This window comes from Loa loa (assembly GCF_000183805.2).
Source record: "Loa loa unplaced genomic scaffold supercont3.4, whole genome shotgun sequence".
In the NCBI taxonomy this organism is placed as follows: domain Eukaryota; kingdom Metazoa; phylum Nematoda; class Chromadorea; order Rhabditida; family Onchocercidae; genus Loa; species Loa loa.
In genome coordinates, this window is record NW_018108184.1 from 6,783 (window position 1) to 23,749 (window position 16,967).

General features: G+C 32.2%; 4 protein-coding genes across 4 annotated transcripts in view; 3 read left to right on the forward strand and 1 right to left on the reverse strand.

Annotated features, from left to right (window-relative positions):
* The window catches only part of LOAG_16450 (CBR-IDA-1 protein), a 9,842-nt gene extending 5,568 nt beyond the window's left edge, over nt 1-4,274 (forward strand). Inside the window, exons 11-15 of the mRNA XM_020449102.1 lie at nt 665-825; nt 1,691-1,795; nt 2,251-2,417; nt 3,405-3,523; nt 3,804-4,274. Coding sequence (XP_020307415.1) covers nt 665-825; nt 1,691-1,795; nt 2,251-2,417; nt 3,405-3,523; nt 3,804-3,946 — 695 coding nt within the window. The 3' untranslated portion in view covers nt 3,947-4,274. The remainder of the gene's footprint in view (nt 1-664; nt 826-1,690; nt 1,796-2,250; nt 2,418-3,404; nt 3,524-3,803) is intronic.
* An 846-nt stretch (nt 4,275-5,120) lies between these two features.
* On the forward strand, nt 5,121-6,643 carry LOAG_06659 (hypothetical protein). Its single transcript, XM_003142195.2, has 3 exons — nt 5,121-5,421; nt 5,784-5,973; nt 6,228-6,643. The coding sequence occupies exons 1-3, from the start codon at nt 5,176-5,178 to the stop codon at nt 6,305-6,307; spliced, it is 516 nt and encodes a 171-aa protein (XP_003142243.1). The 5' UTR covers nt 5,121-5,175; the 3' UTR covers nt 6,308-6,643.
* Nucleotides 6,644-6,877: 234 nt separating this feature from the next.
* LOAG_06660 (hypothetical protein) lies at nt 6,878-7,759 on the forward strand. Its single transcript, XM_003142196.2, has 2 exons — nt 6,878-7,022; nt 7,122-7,759. Exons 1-2 carry the CDS (start codon nt 6,891-6,893, stop codon nt 7,245-7,247), a joined length of 258 nt encoding a protein of 85 aa, XP_003142244.1. The 5' UTR covers nt 6,878-6,890; the 3' UTR covers nt 7,248-7,759.
* Nucleotides 7,760-8,629: 870 nt separating this feature from the next.
* On the reverse strand, nt 8,630-16,945 carry LOAG_06661 (AGC/GRK/BARK protein kinase). The gene is made up of 16 exons (XM_003142197.2): nt 16,705-16,945; nt 16,324-16,474; nt 15,794-15,895; nt 15,201-15,275; nt 14,767-14,828; nt 14,013-14,156; nt 13,416-13,515; nt 12,443-12,569; nt 11,956-12,136; nt 11,677-11,827; nt 11,181-11,317; nt 10,590-10,752; nt 9,857-10,025; nt 9,662-9,795; nt 9,273-9,395; nt 8,630-9,078 (listed from the first exon to the last, which is right to left on the reverse strand). The coding sequence occupies exons 1-16, from the start codon at nt 16,815-16,817 to the stop codon at nt 8,878-8,880; spliced, it is 2,133 nt and encodes a 710-aa protein (XP_003142245.1). The 5' UTR covers nt 16,818-16,945; the 3' UTR covers nt 8,630-8,877.
* Between the last annotated feature and the right edge of the window lie 22 nt (nt 16,946-16,967).

Sequence of the window (16,967 nt, forward strand, 5' to 3'; positions counted from 1 at the left end):
ATGGAAGTGTAAGGGCCTAAACATGACAATGACAGATGCTTGAAGCTATTTCCTTTTCACATAGCTAATTTCTCCATCATTTGGATATAGTTCTAATTAAGTCCGAGCTGGATGTCTTTTTAAGATTGAGATGAACAGTGGATGATATCGATCGCTACACAATGGGATATTTTCTTATAAATTCTATTATTATAGCAAAAGTACAAGCCTGTTAAAGCTGATATACAAAGCACCGAAAGTCTTTCAAAAATACTACTTTGGACAGCGTCTGCTTTGCGTTTGTTAGCAGGACTGCTATCTGAGGAAAAGTTACTAAACTGAATGATCATTGGTTAATTGGGGTGATCCCATTAGTTACACTTAATCGGTTCCTTTTAAACGAAATAAAAACTGTGAAAAAATGAATTAAATTTTAAGATTTTATACTTAACTACTTCAACAGGTAAGACTAATTTGGATGCGTTGAAAGTGATCCATTGATAGACGATAGAAAAGCACAATCTCATTAAAAATTTTTCCATGCAGAAAGTGAAATATATTGGTTGTAGAATGTAAAATGATATATGAATGAAAGACTGAAATGCTCCCAAAAATTTACAATATAGTTCTGGATTTTTACATTGACAAATATACCCACCAATATGGTTTAATTAATGCATTCTAGATGACGATACACTGGTCAGTATTTGTAACGTAGTAAATGATTCAACATACATCAATGCATCAGCAATTCATGACTGCGATCCGAAACAAGCTAATTACATCGCCACACAATCACCACTTCCAGAAACCATTGCCGATTTCTGGCAAATGATTTGGGAACAAGTTAGTCATGCTTTCAGATTATCCTTAAACTTAATCTAGCTGGATTATCAATTGATCGTTTTGTATCATCACTTCAATACCCCTCTCTGTTTCTATCGTCCTTGTATTTCACAGTAACTCTCTTTAAAGCGAACTTAACCTTTCTCGCTTATCACCTACTATCAGTTATAGCCATCCCGTGCCTAAATACATCTTAATCTTATTACCTCAAGTTTTCGTCATTATATCATGGTTACATTGGGTGTTGCTCCAATGATTGATAATATCATAACTTTTATTTTCAAATTTCATTTTTTTCATTCATAAAACTACCTGTAGTATCAAGTAGACATTTCAAAAACATGGGAAGTTAGCTAACAAGAGATAAGCTAGGTATAAATTTGAGCCTCCTGATATCTAATTTCACAAGTTACATTCCTTTAATTGATGGCGGAGAGCATGGGAAGTAACCATAAAAAACGAAATAAGTTAACAAAACTAATTTAAAAAGTGCATAGGGTCAAAATTCAATGTAAGACACAAACTATTTATTCAATAATCAAGGTTATGTAAAAATTCAGAAGTGGAAAAAATTTCTTTCGACGTCACCATGTTAAAGATTTAGACAAGGCTTATGCGTTATTATGATAATAAATCAGTCAAGTAATTTTTCCAAATTTAATGAGTCAGCCACTCTTTCCCTTGATTTCAATGTATATCTTGATTTAGTACATTTAATTTTTGCACTGGTAATTTGCAAATTATGTGCTTCAATATATACAATTATTTTGTGTTTTATAAATGTGAATTTTAATTTCACGGTGTATTTTGGTGTGACATATAAAAATGTGACATGATCTCGCAGAGATAATATTTTAAACCTCAGGCTACTGTGCTGATTGTGAACCTAGCAAACAACAATGACCAAGAAGAAGGACAATGCCTCAAATATTGGCCTGAAAGTGGTTCACAAATATATGGATCTTTCGAAGTTAGTTTTTTATTTCAAATTTGTTAAAACACTTTTTCCTGTGCTGAAGGAAAATAGCGAATAGGACAAATTGAGCTAAAGAGAGTGAACGAAAGAAATTTATGTAAAAAACATTGCTTCTGGACAAGTAACAAGATTACATATTAATATGAACGTGTTACACTTCACGTACATAACGTTTTCATATTTATCTAATAGTTCTGTCATTTGAGCAAATCATGATGCAATGAGTCAAATTGAAGAGCATCTGCGTCAATTTCACACTTAGTTACTCGTAAAGTATGTTGCAAATTTCAGTTTTTACAAGAATCCCAAAATTAATGTTCGGTAAATGGAGCTCCAGAACATTGTGCTATCATTCATAACTTTGAAAAGAACATGAGAGAACAAGGATGCACCGTTACCTAACAAAGCATTTATTGGCGAAAATATTAATTTTATATAATTTTCTGCAGATTCATTTGGTATCGGAGCACATTTGGAGCGAAGACTATTTAGTGCGATCATTTTACTTAAAAAATTTGAGAACGAACGAGACTCGAACTGTAACTCAGTTTCACTTCTTGACATGGCCCAAAAGTGGAGTTCCACCGAATACAAAAGCTCTACTCGATTTTCGCAGGTTCCGTTTTAATAAGCCTATAACTTCCCCAAAAAACATAGCAACTTCAACATCTGCTTTAAACTGTCTAAATAGAACACTAGGAAGTATGTGAATGTATCAGTCAAAAAAATTTGACGATCCGATTTAAAGACTATCCTCATCGCAGTCAGCGACTGATATATTTTTTTTAATATATGTATCAGTTTTTCACTGATATTTTTAAAAATTCTTTCAAGCAAATAAATTGTTCCGGCTTCCTGTTCTGGATGGCATTTAAAACCGGAACTTCACATATCAAAGACAGCGTAGAGGTCATCTTTTATCCGCTGCACTTTAGTATTGTCGGAAAAGTGATTCCAGCGTTGTTCGTAAGGACACAAATTGAACAAACATTTCAATCGTACTATTTTGGTAACAGTATCTGTTGACAAATAACCGATTGTCTGCATATTTCATTTTCACCACAATTTTCCTGGATAAGACGCCTCCACTCGTCGATCATTTTTGTGGATTAGCAATTTTGTTCTCGAATAATTGCATAGTCACAAAAGTGATGGACGGGAAGCGTCGTTCGTTCCACCAACCATCGTTATCCTTCTTACATTTGACCTTTCTCTGCTCCCATACATATACATACTACTGACCATAACAGTGAATTTTTTTTTATCCTGTGAAAAACAGAAAATTCAATCAGCAGAAAAAAAAATTTCACTTTTTTTTATTCTGTTGTCGAATTGTTTTTAGTTTTGAGCGATCTTGCCAATGTTGTATTCAAATTTACGTGAAGGATTATCATTGTAAAAAAAAAAGAGGAAAAGCGCGGAAGGAGTCGTACTGTAAAACATGCATGTGATAAAATTCTGTAGCGTAAGAAATTTTATATAGATTTTTCCATCGCCACGCTTGTATATGCTGAAATACAAGACAAGATTAAGTAAATTACACGTCAGTCACATTTCGAAAAGTTTTTAGAAATTAAAATAAAACTTTATGGCAGTTTTGCAGAAAGATCAATAAATCGTATCGTGGACGGGCAGCCCCAATCGTTGTACATTGTACGGATGGTATCGGACGAACTGGTGCATTCTGTCTGCTCGATATGATACTGAATCGAGTTACCAGAGGTATAATTTTATCACGAGTTATTTGCAAATCAGAAATATTTAGTTGAATATACAGTTATGTTCAAAAGGTCAGTCTATTTGTTGTTTATTACCCAACCATTAATATCCAAATATGCAGACTAATAATATCAAAAAAATTGCTTTAAGATCCAGAAAACCACGTAACGTATTGAAATTAATAATAACTGCGGAGATTTTGTTTAAGGTGCCATCTAAAAATAGCTAAAACATAGACCGCATCTGAAAATCACCATAAATTCAAGAAAAAAAATTTTTACAGGTGTAAAAGAACTGAATGTAGCAGGTTCACTGGAGCATTTGCGTGATCAGCGTCCGGGTTTGGTGGAAACTTGCGAACAGTACAAGATGGTATTCGTCTGTTTAGCGGAAGAAATTACTGCTATTATAGCTACATTGTCATAATAAAACGCAAAGCAACAATGACAAAAGCAGGAACAGGAATAACAATAACAACAGTAACAATAATACTTACGATCACAATAATTTGGCCACATTTACACCAATAACACTAAAGATTCTTTTTCCTTTTTGTTGTTCCTGGTTAATAACTTGCAAACAATGCTTGCTGAAATTATAATCTATTTTTTTCCTTTATTTATCACTGATCTCCGTGGATATATGACTCCATTTTTTCTCTCTTACCAACAGCTGAATACTAACATAATCGACAAATGCTCGATGGTATAATCAAATGAATGCCGTGTTACTAAGATGATAAAGCAAAATTCAGTTGTGTAGCGATCGCAACAAAATAGATGTATGTCACAATGCATTTGACAAGTTAAAAATAGCGTTTTCGATCGAAGTGGAACAATTCCGCAAAAGTGCTCCACGAACATTGGCATTTTCAGTAGCAATAAAGGAAGGAAAATTATTCTAACCATCTGATAGTTTCGCCTTTTTCCCTTTGATGTATCATTCAGTACTATGATAGTTTGTTCAGTGATTACAATCAGAACTTTCGATTAACTCAAATTTCCCATCCAGAACTTTTCAGTTTGCAATATGCAATAGTTATCCCCACTACAGTTTAAGAGTATTAACTGGGAGGAATAATTAAATTATTGCTATTGGCAATTGAATGATATGAGGGTGAACTTTTCGCAACTTTTCCAGGTATTGAGTAATGTTCTTTCTGCTCAAACTAGAACCTTTACATGATAGGAAAAGTACTTCTCGTAATCAATCATTTAATTCAATAGACAGCAGGCGACAATAATATCCTGACAACAAAAAGAAAAGAAATTGCCAAATATCATTTTCAAACTTAACTGATAAAGTCATTGATCGATTGGTGCGAAGTTGTCTTCTTGTCTGGTGAAGTTGTCCTTTACATTCTCACTACCACTTCAAAACGTTAGGATAATTACTTTAGATCATTGAATATAATGAAAAGTTGGGATGTTAGTTATGTCATCTTGCTAAACAGTATCTCTTTACCAGTAAACAAACTGGGGAGTTACCGGGAAGAAGGAAGCCGATATCAGTGATAATATATCGTGGAAGTTCTTGGAATTTAATTACAATTCCAATTTGAAATAGGCCGCCAAATCAATGTTGTCCAGAATACCTGGGATGAGTTTGTTGCGCAATCATACCGCGTTGCAAAAAGTATTCATATATCTGACAATATGATCGGTCTCGGCGATGTCACAGAATTAGGAGGATGGGATGTGGTGGTATTCGTATTCGTGGTTTACGTGATTTGTGTAGTGTTCTTGAAGAAGTCCACAAAAGACGTACGTCCGGATGAGGGAGAGGAAGAGGATGCTCCGGATGGTCTTCCACCCATGCAGAAGAGGGATTTCACTGTGGAAGAGTTGCTACCATTTGACGGCGTACGAAATGAACGAATTCTTATGGCTATTTGTGGGACGGTAAGATTTAGATTCTTCTGGAATTCTTAACCACACAAATTTGATACCGCTTCTGTGTTGGTAGGTTTGGCATGATTATCCGAACCAATACTGTATGGTCATGACTCAATTTTTATCGTTTAACCAAATGGTTGGACTAATTATCTCTCTAATTTTTTATTCATGTTTGGTTCGAAATTTATTTTGTTCCACAAAAAACGAGAGTAAAGTGGAATTATTGGGAAGAGGATCCAACTCATCAGCCGAACACTGCATCGCAGTATTTAAAATGGAAGTTCTAATCTATCCTCTGATTCTACTCATGGTGCCATATTATGCTAAATAACTGAAACTAGTGGTTTTGGGAACGAAAAGTTTTGTAGGTATTTGATGTGACGAAAGGAAGCTTATTTTATGGCCCTGAAGGTGCATATGCTAAATTGGCAGGTCACGATGCGACGCGAGCATTGGCGACGATGGACGTCACTTTGGTCAAAGATACTCCAGATGACCTAAGGGACGTTTCGGATTTGGATCTTAATACAGCGAAAGAATGGATGCAGTCATTCATGTGTAAGTTTCATGGTTTATCTCATTTATCAGATTACTATATTTGCTTACGAATCGTAATTTTCAAAATGTTTAGTGATTTAAATTTCACATTTAGACGTATTAAATATAAATTTAGTTAACAAGCGAGCGATTGTTAGCAAATGCAATAATTAATGTAATTTATTCGTCAAAACTATCTGTTTATCTGCTTAATTTCTACTCCCCAGGAGTATGTAGTCAGATTAATTTTATTGCTGCATATTTCCTTGTTGTAGACAAATATCCTGTTGTGGGGAAATTGCTGGCCGAGGGCGAAGAGCCGACCGATTACAAAGACGAATTTGCATCGTTATAAACTGCTCAGAATTCTAATATCATCCGTAAGATTAAGATGTCTCAAATTTGCTTACGACTGTTTTATTGGAATAACCATTATATTTACTGTTCTGTAAATTTTATTACAAATTGTTATCGTTGCTTATTTTATCCATGGTGTTGGGAGAGGAACCACCTAATATGAGTATCTGAGTTACTTGTGGTGCATCGGGTTGTACGTTGTTTTTCATTACCTCTCACTTTCACATGTTGCTTATATCCTTCTTCTCCATTTTGTTGCAGTTATTTTATTACTGATACTAACATCTGTCATCTTCTACATTAGCTTGAATTCATCAAAATTCCGAAATAAACGATTTTTAATACTTCTTTGGCGTGATGTTATTAGCGTCCCAAACTTCGGTCCTCGTTACATGAAATACATGTAATTTTAATTTAAAAGGACCTTAAATCATATAAAACAAAGGAGCATATTCGAAATGAAGGTAATATTGTATGCGAGTTATAGTTGAAAGCGTCGAGTTCGTTGTGTTTCAATTTCAGTGCATTCTTATTATCGATTTACTGTCCTTGTTTCAACGATCTTTGATTCAAGGAGAGATATGGCGTTTATGTATCCGATGCATTTTCCGGCAGTACCATTACGATGGGATGAACCAGCATGGGCAATTCCTTGTACAGATGCGGTTGATGAAGTTTTGCTTTCAAGGCTAGAATCACGTCTTAATGCACAGGTGATCGATTCGCTTTCATATAACAATAAGTGTAGTTCTTCCACTATGTATGGTTTCTTTTTTCTACGCAAAAGAAGAGTCTTCTTGAATTCATTTTAGTCTGTATTTACGCAAATGCGTTCTGTACCAAATGTTATCTCTGGAAGCACTTTACTGCAAGAAATAGATGATTTGGAAGAGATTGACGAAGAAGTAGCTGATGAAGACGATGAACAGAATCAATAATTTCACCCTATTTCCATATGAAATTTTTGTTTGACTTCAGACATCAGCACGCGTAGATCATTTATTTGTTCTACTATTTCTTAATTTAAAAGAGAAGAAAAACTTTCAAATTCAGTCATGCTTTGGAATTTTTTGAGTGGATTAAGGAGGAAAATGATGTATAAGAAGTTCTGTGTCATTTCTTCATTTTTTTTTTTTAAAGTTCTTAAATGTTGAGGATCTTTTGAAACAGTTGATCTTATTGTAACCCTGTCAATATCAATATGTACGACGTTCTCCGAACAATCATGAGCTGATGCTACTTCAGAAAATATATTGAACTTTTTCATCTTGCAGACAGATGCTATTTAATGAGTGAGTTTATTCTACTCATAGGATTGTTTCAAAATTAAGATCTAGGCGACGACCTGTCTAATGGCTACATTAGCATGATTTAACGCTACTGCACTGGCCATTATTCCTTTCATGTCATAACTTGTATGAATGGGTTTCATAATTGCTTTTCAAGACGAAAGTACGTGTAGTAAGTCAGAATTATGAGTTATTACTCTAATCACTGGCCTGCTGCATTGTATTAAATGAATGCCAACTTTTTCCTCTTTTCCTAATGTCCTCTGTTATGAACAGTGGCAATTGTGTGCCATTTCAAACCGGTAGGATTGATCGGCCAACGTTTATGCTTTATGTTATCCCGCTTATTTTTAATAAAGGCAGGAGAAACGAACATGAGATTGAGAATAGAGAAAGTCGTTCATAGTAGAGGAACAAAGAAAATAATTGGAAGATAGGAGAGAGAATAGATTTTAAGTCTTATATCGTGATCCAATTTTAAGCAGTGTATGCTTTATTTGGCTTAATTACAGTACAAAATAAAAGGATTTCATGGCTGTTGCGAATCATTACAGAAGTTATGAATAGAATGATGTATGCTCAGATCAAAGATTGGAAATTAGTAGTTTACTTAAGAATAACAGTTACGAAATACGAATACGAATATTAACGAATCGCATGTGCTAGTACAAGTTAACTATAATTCCGACAGTTAAACTTCATCTAATAAAATAATATCTATCACAATGAGACCAAATCAAAACTTCTTTTTTGAAACAACAAAATCAACGAACAGAACGAAACATTTGTTCCAAATTAAATAAAGGTATACATAGACTAGTATTTGGGTTCAGACGTAACTAAGAGATGTGAATCGCAGTCATCAAGATATATTGCAGAATCTGCTGTTTTGTATTTTCGAAATACTTTTTTCTGCATTTGAAATCAATACTGCATATGTGCTAGGAAATAAAAAGTGCTAGATTGAATAATAAATTCTGTTATTTGCAATTATTTTTAAAAAAAAATTTTTTCATTTAATGACCCTTTCTGTTCCCCACATCTTCATTTATGCACACATATTGCCTGAGAATGAGAAGTCCAATAGATAAAGTGGTTAGAGTGAGATGGAAAATTACAAACTTTATTCAACAGCTACTTTAATTTAAAATCTCCTTAATCTGATCCTAAAGGTACTTCTTCCGTCATTGCTACTCACGTCAGCCCAGATGTCTTCGGAAGTACAAATAAGGTTTACATGAGAAAAGCATTTCGCTAAAATTATTGCAGCAATCAGAGATTATACTCCAGAATCAAAGGAAGTTGTTCGATTCAAAAGCGCTTTCGTAACGGATGTTATACGTTCATTATCCTCCAGCATTGGATCATGATTTACTCCATATATTTTGATTGCTTTACGGCCCATTCTTTGCAATAACTCGGAAGATACCCGATGAGCAGTTCTAAGTGAGGTGTGCCATTCACCTAGCGATATTTCATCCTAAAATTGTTGGAGTTTGGTTTTGAATTTAATTCAAATTTCGCAACTGTTCAAATTTAGTATGTTAAGCCTCAGGATACTGAAGTCTCAGTATCTTGGACTTTGTAGGACGTAATTAAATTTGAGCTGTTTCCAAATTCTTTTGAAAAATATATCCAGCAGAAGAAGATAGAATGAGTGAAACATAAGTAAACCTGATTAGTAAGAATCAGTTTTGTCTCTTTAAAACCCTCTTTCAACTTTATCACCACTGAATGCTCTCCTTTGACATTATGTAAATCTACAGCGACATCCTCAATTTGATCCATAAATACTAGCTGAAATCATTACTTGAATGTCAAATTAAAAAAAAAGAAAAACATTACTTAAGGTCAGTTAAAACTTAAAATGGAAAGTCAAGATAAAAAGTGGAAAAATTCTAAATTATTCAAGATTTATGATTGTGTGAAAAAAATTTTTGCAGAAAATCTGTTAAAAAATAATTTACACATTTTTTGCATCGTTCCTACAACGAATTCATAGTCAAATTCCGTTACTCTTGTAGACGAGAAAATAATATGAAAGTAAGTAAATTATTATTTACCTCCGGTTTACCATTAAGTGATTCCGGGTAAAGCTCAAGTCGACTTGGGTAAAGTTTTCCATAACGAGTTTGCCATGCAGATGTAAATGGTCCACCCAGTTTTTTGATATAACCATGTATGATTACATCCGAATCTGAAAGAAAAATAATAAATCACTGGTTTATATCGTTTTATTATCTAATTAAACTTCTCACCTTTTTCATCACTACCAAGTTTAGCTCGTTGCTTAGCTCGTTTCTTACTCTCAGCTTTATCAGCATCCTGATTTACCACTTCGAAAATTGTATCTGCTATTTCATTCTGCCATCGTTCCGAAATTGTTATATTGAAATCTTTGTACAATCTACTGTCGGTTTCGGTTAGCTAAAGGAAGAATTCCTTGAAATCATTATTTTCAAATTGATAAACTTAAAAATAATGGAATTACGAGTAATATATAAATCGATGGTTAACAAGAAAATTAGTATTAAAATAATATAACAGCAATTATGATGATGGAAAATCAATAGCATATAATAGCATATGTACATCCGCAATCCTCAGAAAAGTTCAGGATTCAGGATTCGATTTGGTCTAATCGATTTAACGTACGACAATATACAATAACATCTCCAGTTATATGAAGTTTTAAGAATACAATGTCACAATGCTAAAGAATCATAATTAATTTTATTTAATCCGACATTTTGCGAAGATTAAATTTAGCAGGAAAAGGATATATACATTGATAATTACTCAAAATCTATTGAACCCTTTTTTAATTATTTCCATTTTTTGTTTCTGATTGCTCAGGATTTTCTAATTTCTGGAACTATTCCAAAAGTCAGCTTTCCATCTAAATAATTCATGTTAATTGTTGTCTTAAAATGTATCAAATTAAATGAAAGCTTAGGCAAACTGAAAAGCAAAACAAAAAGGAAGCCTTACTTTAATACCTTTCACTTCATCATCGTCAAAATTACCAATGTCAAAAGCATCGGCTGCATTTACTTCACCTCTTGGTGGTATAATTGGTGGTGGCATCCGTCTTAAATATACCGTTTGCCAATCTATCGAAACAAAAAATGGATGTTCTTTCACTTCTTCTGGCCTGAAATACTATTTAATTTAGGATTCCATGAACCGACTACTGTATCGAGAGTTCTTTTTAGATATATGCATATCTCTTATTTAGCTAATATCGGGTCAGATGAGCTAACATTATGGATCTCTTTTGCAAAGACTATCTATCCTAAAATCATATCCCCGCAAGTAGTCAAAAGATCTCCCGAACCATATTGGCCATCCGAAACATTCAGCTCTTCATTCTAACTTTCTTTGCTTTCATTTTTTTAGCAAATATTTTTTGATATTATAAAATATATTTTTTTATAATTTGCTGTATATAATTGCGAAATTTTCATTAATTTCTTTATTGCCGCGGGTGTATTATATTGGTATACCCGTCCCCCGTCCTTCAGTAGTCTCGCAAATTCACTTTTGATACTGTTCGTTTATCTATTTTTCCACAACACAAACCCCCTTCCATGGCATCCAAGCCTATCCGGAACATTATGTTTCAGTAAGCCTTCTATCAAATCTCGGCATTCCGGTGAAAATCCAGCATCAGAGAGATCAATATCATGAGTTATCAACATTTTCTCCGTATCATTGTTCTGCAAAACTTTGACATATATAGATAATGTTTTAAAATCATATTTTCCTAAAAAATTCCTGATTTTTTTGAGTAAAGCGTCTGAAGACAAATTGAAATAAAACAATTTTTTTCATTTAAATAATAATTTATTAAAATTAGTATTCTCTGGATCATTCATACAGCGACAAAATACCAATTAACAAAGTACCCAATCTTTATCCATCCTTTAATTTCAGCTAATCTTGGCTTACTTGAAAGCTTTTAAGATCATTCAACTATTTCTCATAAGATAGCGTAATAAAATGGAATATTGAAATGGTGCATTGAAAAATACATTCAGTCTGAATAAATATATTCAAACATTTCAATCATTTTTACCTTAATGCCCGGCTTAGAATTATGCTGCCGGAAGGGACTATGTCCTTTGAGCAGTTTATATAGCATGCAGCCAAATGAGAACCAATCAGCGGAAGAATCGTACGCAACACCTTTTGCAAGCACTTCCGGAGCCATATACCCGTGCGTTCCGCTGTAATACATTTATTCTCAACGATGAACTAGATCTTCATAAGAGAATTTCATATCGTCAAGCATTCCTTAACACTTATTAAGCTTGGCTAACAAATAATTGAGCAATACTCTGGTAAAGACACTTACACACTGGCATGTGGCTTCTTCTTCGAAAAATCACATGCTAGACCAAGATCGGAAACACGTACGTGTCCATTTTCATCCAATAGGATGTTAGCCGGTTTCAAGTCTCGGTACACTACAGAACGATTATGCATATGCTCCAAGCCAAGGATTACTTCTGCTGCATAAAATATTACCTCACATTCTGCAATGTATCAAAAAAACTCGTAGTTATGATGAGTAGAAATACGCCTGTTCAGCTCATTTGCTAATAATGACAATAAATGATTGACTAAGCTACCAGGCTACTTTTTAATCTAAATTTAATCCTCCGGCAAACATCATATCTTTTAATTAGCCCAATGAAAACTTTTGTAATATTCAACCACTACAGTTTTTAATTTTACGATGAGATGAAATATCCAGATAGGTAAAAATTTCTGTTTATATAATCGGAAGGAAAGCATTTACTGGAAGAAACAAAAGAACTGAGAAGTAATGTTGAACTTACCGGAAAAGACACCATGTTGACTGAGGTGATAATGTAGATCGCCACCATTCATGAGATCAAGTACAAAACACAGCTTATCAGGTGATTGAAATGCATATGTCATACAAACAATAAACGGACAGTCTTTCTAAATATTTTAACAAGAAAATATTTCAATGTGCAGTAATGAATTTGAAAATTGTCATTGTTTGTTTGAAATTTTAATCAAAAAAAAAACTATCACAATTCTTTATTCAATGGACAATTGATTGATCAGATAGTTGTGATTAAGGTATGAAAAACAAAGATATGAAAGCTTAGATGGAAACGTAATTATGCAAGTGATCAAATAAAGCAAGTATAATTAAATAATCGAGAAAAAAAAATAAGGAGGTGAACGAGTTTTCCTAGTTTTGTTCCTATTTTATTTTGATTTTTCTATTTTACAGTTATTTCTATTCCAGTATATTATTTCAGCTTAACATAAGGAATAATTCAAATATTCAAATCCTATAAATTGTCCAAATGATGAGAGTCAAGAAAACACTGCAACGGGAGAGGAAGAAAAAGAAACATTATTATCTGGGATTTTGATCGATCCTAATGGTAGACCCTTTGCATTTTCTCTCTTGAACCATTAAAGTTGACAAGAAATGTGATGATATACTTTTAAAATTCATTATTTCAATAGCTTTCAATCATTTCATATTTTTTACCAAATATTTTTCTTGATATAAAAAATGCCATTTTTAAAAGGGAAAAAAAAAATTAATTTCATCCTATGAATTTATCCATCATCATTTCTTCTCTTCAAATTATATTTTTGTTTCAATTAAAAGTATCATTTAATAAGATTATTTTTAGTACTATTAATAGACACAAGCAATAAAATTATTTGAAGTCTGGGAATTTCTTCACACATCTTATCCTATTTCCTGAATTTTTCTATTTCCGGATTTTTTTTTTGGATTTAGAAAAAGATATAAAAGCTTACTCCAGTGCTAACAAGACTAAGCATGATACGTTCATTAAGTGCAAGCGTTTCACCTTGTTTCATCTTAATCCTTTTCTTATCCAAACATTTCATTGCATACCTGACAAAAAAAAAAAAAAAAAAGAAATAAGTTCACTTAACTTGTAAATCATCATTGAATGTATCATTTATATGACAAATGTCTATTAAGAAACAAATTGATACCAAGTTTCAAGCTTTCATTTAGGCAATTAATACATCCAATTAATTGCATTTCTAAAAAGTATGCAGCTGTTAATCCAATACATTAATACTGCAAAACAATGTTTGACTTTTAACTAAAATTAACGCTCAGATTTTGTTTTTTTTTTACTATTTTTATTCTTTTCAATTTTGAAACAAACAGATGTATTGGATGCGAAATGGGAGATCTGTTAATAAAGAAATGAAATTAGCCAAATAATCCAAACATATAGGCATTAGGGTAAGCCAAAAGAAAATGAAAATGAATCAAGCTAGGAATTAGAGCTTAATGCATGTAAATAAAATATATGCAACTGGAAGTGTATATATTATTTGCAAATAATGTTCCTAGATGTACTTATAACAAATAATTACATTTTGCCTGTATCTGCCTTACGGCATCCATATACCTCACCAAAGCCGCCACGTCCAATTATTCGATGTACCGAAAAATCGTTCACTGATAATTGCATATTCAGCTCTAAATTTTTCCACTGACAAAATCGCGTGAATTTATCACTGAAATATTAATGAAAGAGGCAAAAAATGAATGTGAAATTTAAACTTTAACATCTAAATTTTGAAATATTTTCATCATAACAAATAGCAAACATGGAAGAGACAATGTATCACCATTTATCTGGATCATGGATTTTACTCCAATCAAAAGAAACTACTATAGCAGTACATTGTCTACTTCTCAGGCTATTTTTTTCGGGCCTAATATAGAGAGAGTGAATGATTAAGGCTATTCGTTCATGGCTTATTACTTTATGAAAGAAATCAAACTTCAAATATTATTTCAAAAATTAGTTCATAACTATGCCAGACTATAGCATAATAGTATAATATATTGATACTTAGAAGAATAACTCTATCAGAGTTGGTTTATCAGAGCCTTCCGCAACTGATATTACAACATACTTTGACTCATCCAAATTCATTATCAGTACTAAGATATTTTATGGATTGTATAACAGTTGTGAAAGAAAAAAAAAAGGTAAATTGTTAGACAAAATGAGCAGGAAGTGGAATTCCGTAAAATTCAGATTAATTTTTCACATTTAAAATCTCAAACATGAATTGCAGTCTTTCCACATTTACCATTTCAACAGACATAATTACTTACCTTTCTAAGAATTTTTGAAAGATGTCACCTTTCAATTGTTCGTATATTTCAAGCACATATGGCTGAAATCATATTTTATGCTATCAAATTAATTACATCATTCAAAAGGCTAAGGATGCTATTCAAGTTGTCGAATTCATCAGATAAGCTATTATGATTAGCTAAGGATATTATCAAATCCGTCGAACTTATCAAATGGATTATCAATATATTATCACTGCATTATCACCTATCATTATATTTAATTTTACCCATCAATATTTCCTATTCTTATGTTCGATACTTCCACAACTATACAATATATCATGCTCTCAGAGTTAATCCTTATTATCTGATGAATTTATTGAAATTAACGAGAATGTTCGATAGCAATGTGTCGTACTTCTTCTTTTACCTATCTATAATGAAATTTTTTTTTTTTCTCGCAATGTTACCTGAAAAAGATCCGGTTGTACGTTGTTTTTCATTAAATTCCTTTGCACATGTTGTAAAGAGCTTTTTGAGTAATTCTGTAATAAAGTATACCGAAATTTATGGAATCTTTTAAGGAAATTAAAATTAAATAAAGTGAAATCATACTCAAATTATTTCAAAATTTAGTAAAGTCCGATATTTGCATAAGTTTCAGTAGTATTCCACATTTGGAGTCACAGTAATTCCACTTGTCAAATTGTGTGTTTTCAAATTAAACTTGTTAAATATAATTATTCCTAATCGATTGGAAAAAGGAAGCAATGGGACCTTCCTCTTCCTGATTCTGAAATGACAATTTTATTGAAACCAGTATTTGCCAGACCTTACACTTCATGAAATCCATGACACATGCAATAAGCATGCATTTCTTTCAGTATACAACAATGTCCATTCGTACATTTTGTTTAATCACGATGACAAATTCAACTTCAAATTAAAGAAACGTTTTAGAGGAAAAGATAATTTTGATAAAAATTTGATCAAATTGTAATATATCAGTTATTAAAAATGACAATATAATTTATTTGTTAAATTTCGCTTAAAACATTTATACATGTGAATGGGCAAGCATTTCGACCATAATGTTGTGATCATAGATTTCACGAGCTTTAATTAAACGCTCTTCGGCAGTTCCCATCTTCTCATATTCCTTTATCTAAATAAAGATATATCAATATTACTGATAATCTCTATCAATTATCATTTGGTAATGAGTGCTGTAGATGAAATCTGAATAATTTCCTTTTATATTTTAATCAATTATTGTATAAATTTTATCTTTTATATTCTCAATGAATAATTAGAGTAATCTCAAAGAGAAGCATCTAGAGAAGTTAATTTATCAAAGATTAAAATCAATGAGGTGAGATAATAATGTTAACTATCGCTTATAAATGTATCATTTGAAATTTAAAAGATATTTTGGATCGATGTTTCGATTATTACTATTATTAAAGTAGTATTTTAATAAAATTGATTTAAAAAGAAAAAAAAGTCACTCTTGCAATTAAATGGACAAATTCATATGAAATGTAAAAGTTGTAGGTGAAAAGATCTAGAAAGAAAAAAGGTAAATATGTTTACCGCTTCATAAAATTTAATTTGTGGACATGCCGTTTCACAAATATTGTCCGCAAAATCTTTTAGCAATAAAAAGCCTAAGCGTTGACTGAATATCCGCTCGAATTTAATTTCACCCGTTTTCTCCAAATACTTTTGCATAATACTTCGAACACTGCAAGCATAAAATCATACAAATAAACCAATGAATTCTGAATTTTGTTAATAAAACTTCATAAATTTCCTAAATTTTAAAATTTCAAAATTCAAATTTTGTAAATTTTAAATCTTCCGCAATTTGTTTCATTTTCTATCATAGCAAAATCATTGTGACAACAATTTTTATGAGATTAATCATCGATTAGCGTTAAATTTCTCGTCAAAAATTGATGTAAACAAATATACCTCGGATCCGGAAGAATAATCTTTTTGGATGCTCGCGCAGCTGGCTGATTTCTGGATTTCTCCATAGCCATCAAATAGCTTACATCTGCAAGAACAGCTTCGAGATCGGCCATTTTGATTTGTTGTCGTTATCGTTTGTGCTCTATTGTTTAAGTGCATAACAGGTATGCTAGAATTTTCCTCTGCGAATAGTTTTTAAGCATATTCTTACCAAATCCATATTGTTATGTTTGAACTGAAAAAAAAAAATAAATAAAAAAAAA

Excerpts from the sequence above, each read along its gene's own strand:
- LOAG_06659 (XM_003142195.2), top strand. The coding sequence starts at position 5,176 with ATGATCGGTCTCGGCGATGTCACAGAATTAGGAGGATGGGATGTGGTG. Across the intron at positions 5,422-5,783 it reads TTATGGCTATTTGTGGGACG|GTATTTGATGTGACGAAAGG; the intron begins GTAAGATTTAGA and ends AAAGTTTTGTAG. Across the intron at positions 5,974-6,227 it reads ATGGATGCAGTCATTCATGT|ACAAATATCCTGTTGTGGGG; the intron begins GTAAGTTTCATG and ends TCCTTGTTGTAG.
- LOAG_06660 (XM_003142196.2), top strand. The coding sequence starts at position 6,891 with ATGGCGTTTATGTATCCGATGCATTTTCCGGCAGTACCATTACGATGG. Across the intron at positions 7,023-7,121 it reads AATCACGTCTTAATGCACAG|TCTGTATTTACGCAAATGCG; the intron begins GTGATCGATTCG and ends AATTCATTTTAG.
- LOAG_06661 (XM_003142197.2), bottom strand. The coding sequence starts at position 16,817 with ATGGCCGATCTCGAAGCTGTTCTTGCAGATGTAAGCTATTTGATGGCT. Across the intron at positions 16,475-16,704 it reads ATTATTCTTCCGGATCCGAG|TGTTCGAAGTATTATGCAAA; the intron begins GTATATTTGTTT and ends TTATGCTTGCAG. Across the intron at positions 9,796-9,856 it reads ACTTGGTAGTGATGAAAAAG|ATTCGGATGTAATCATACAT; the intron begins GTGAGAAGTTTA and ends TTTTTCTTTCAG.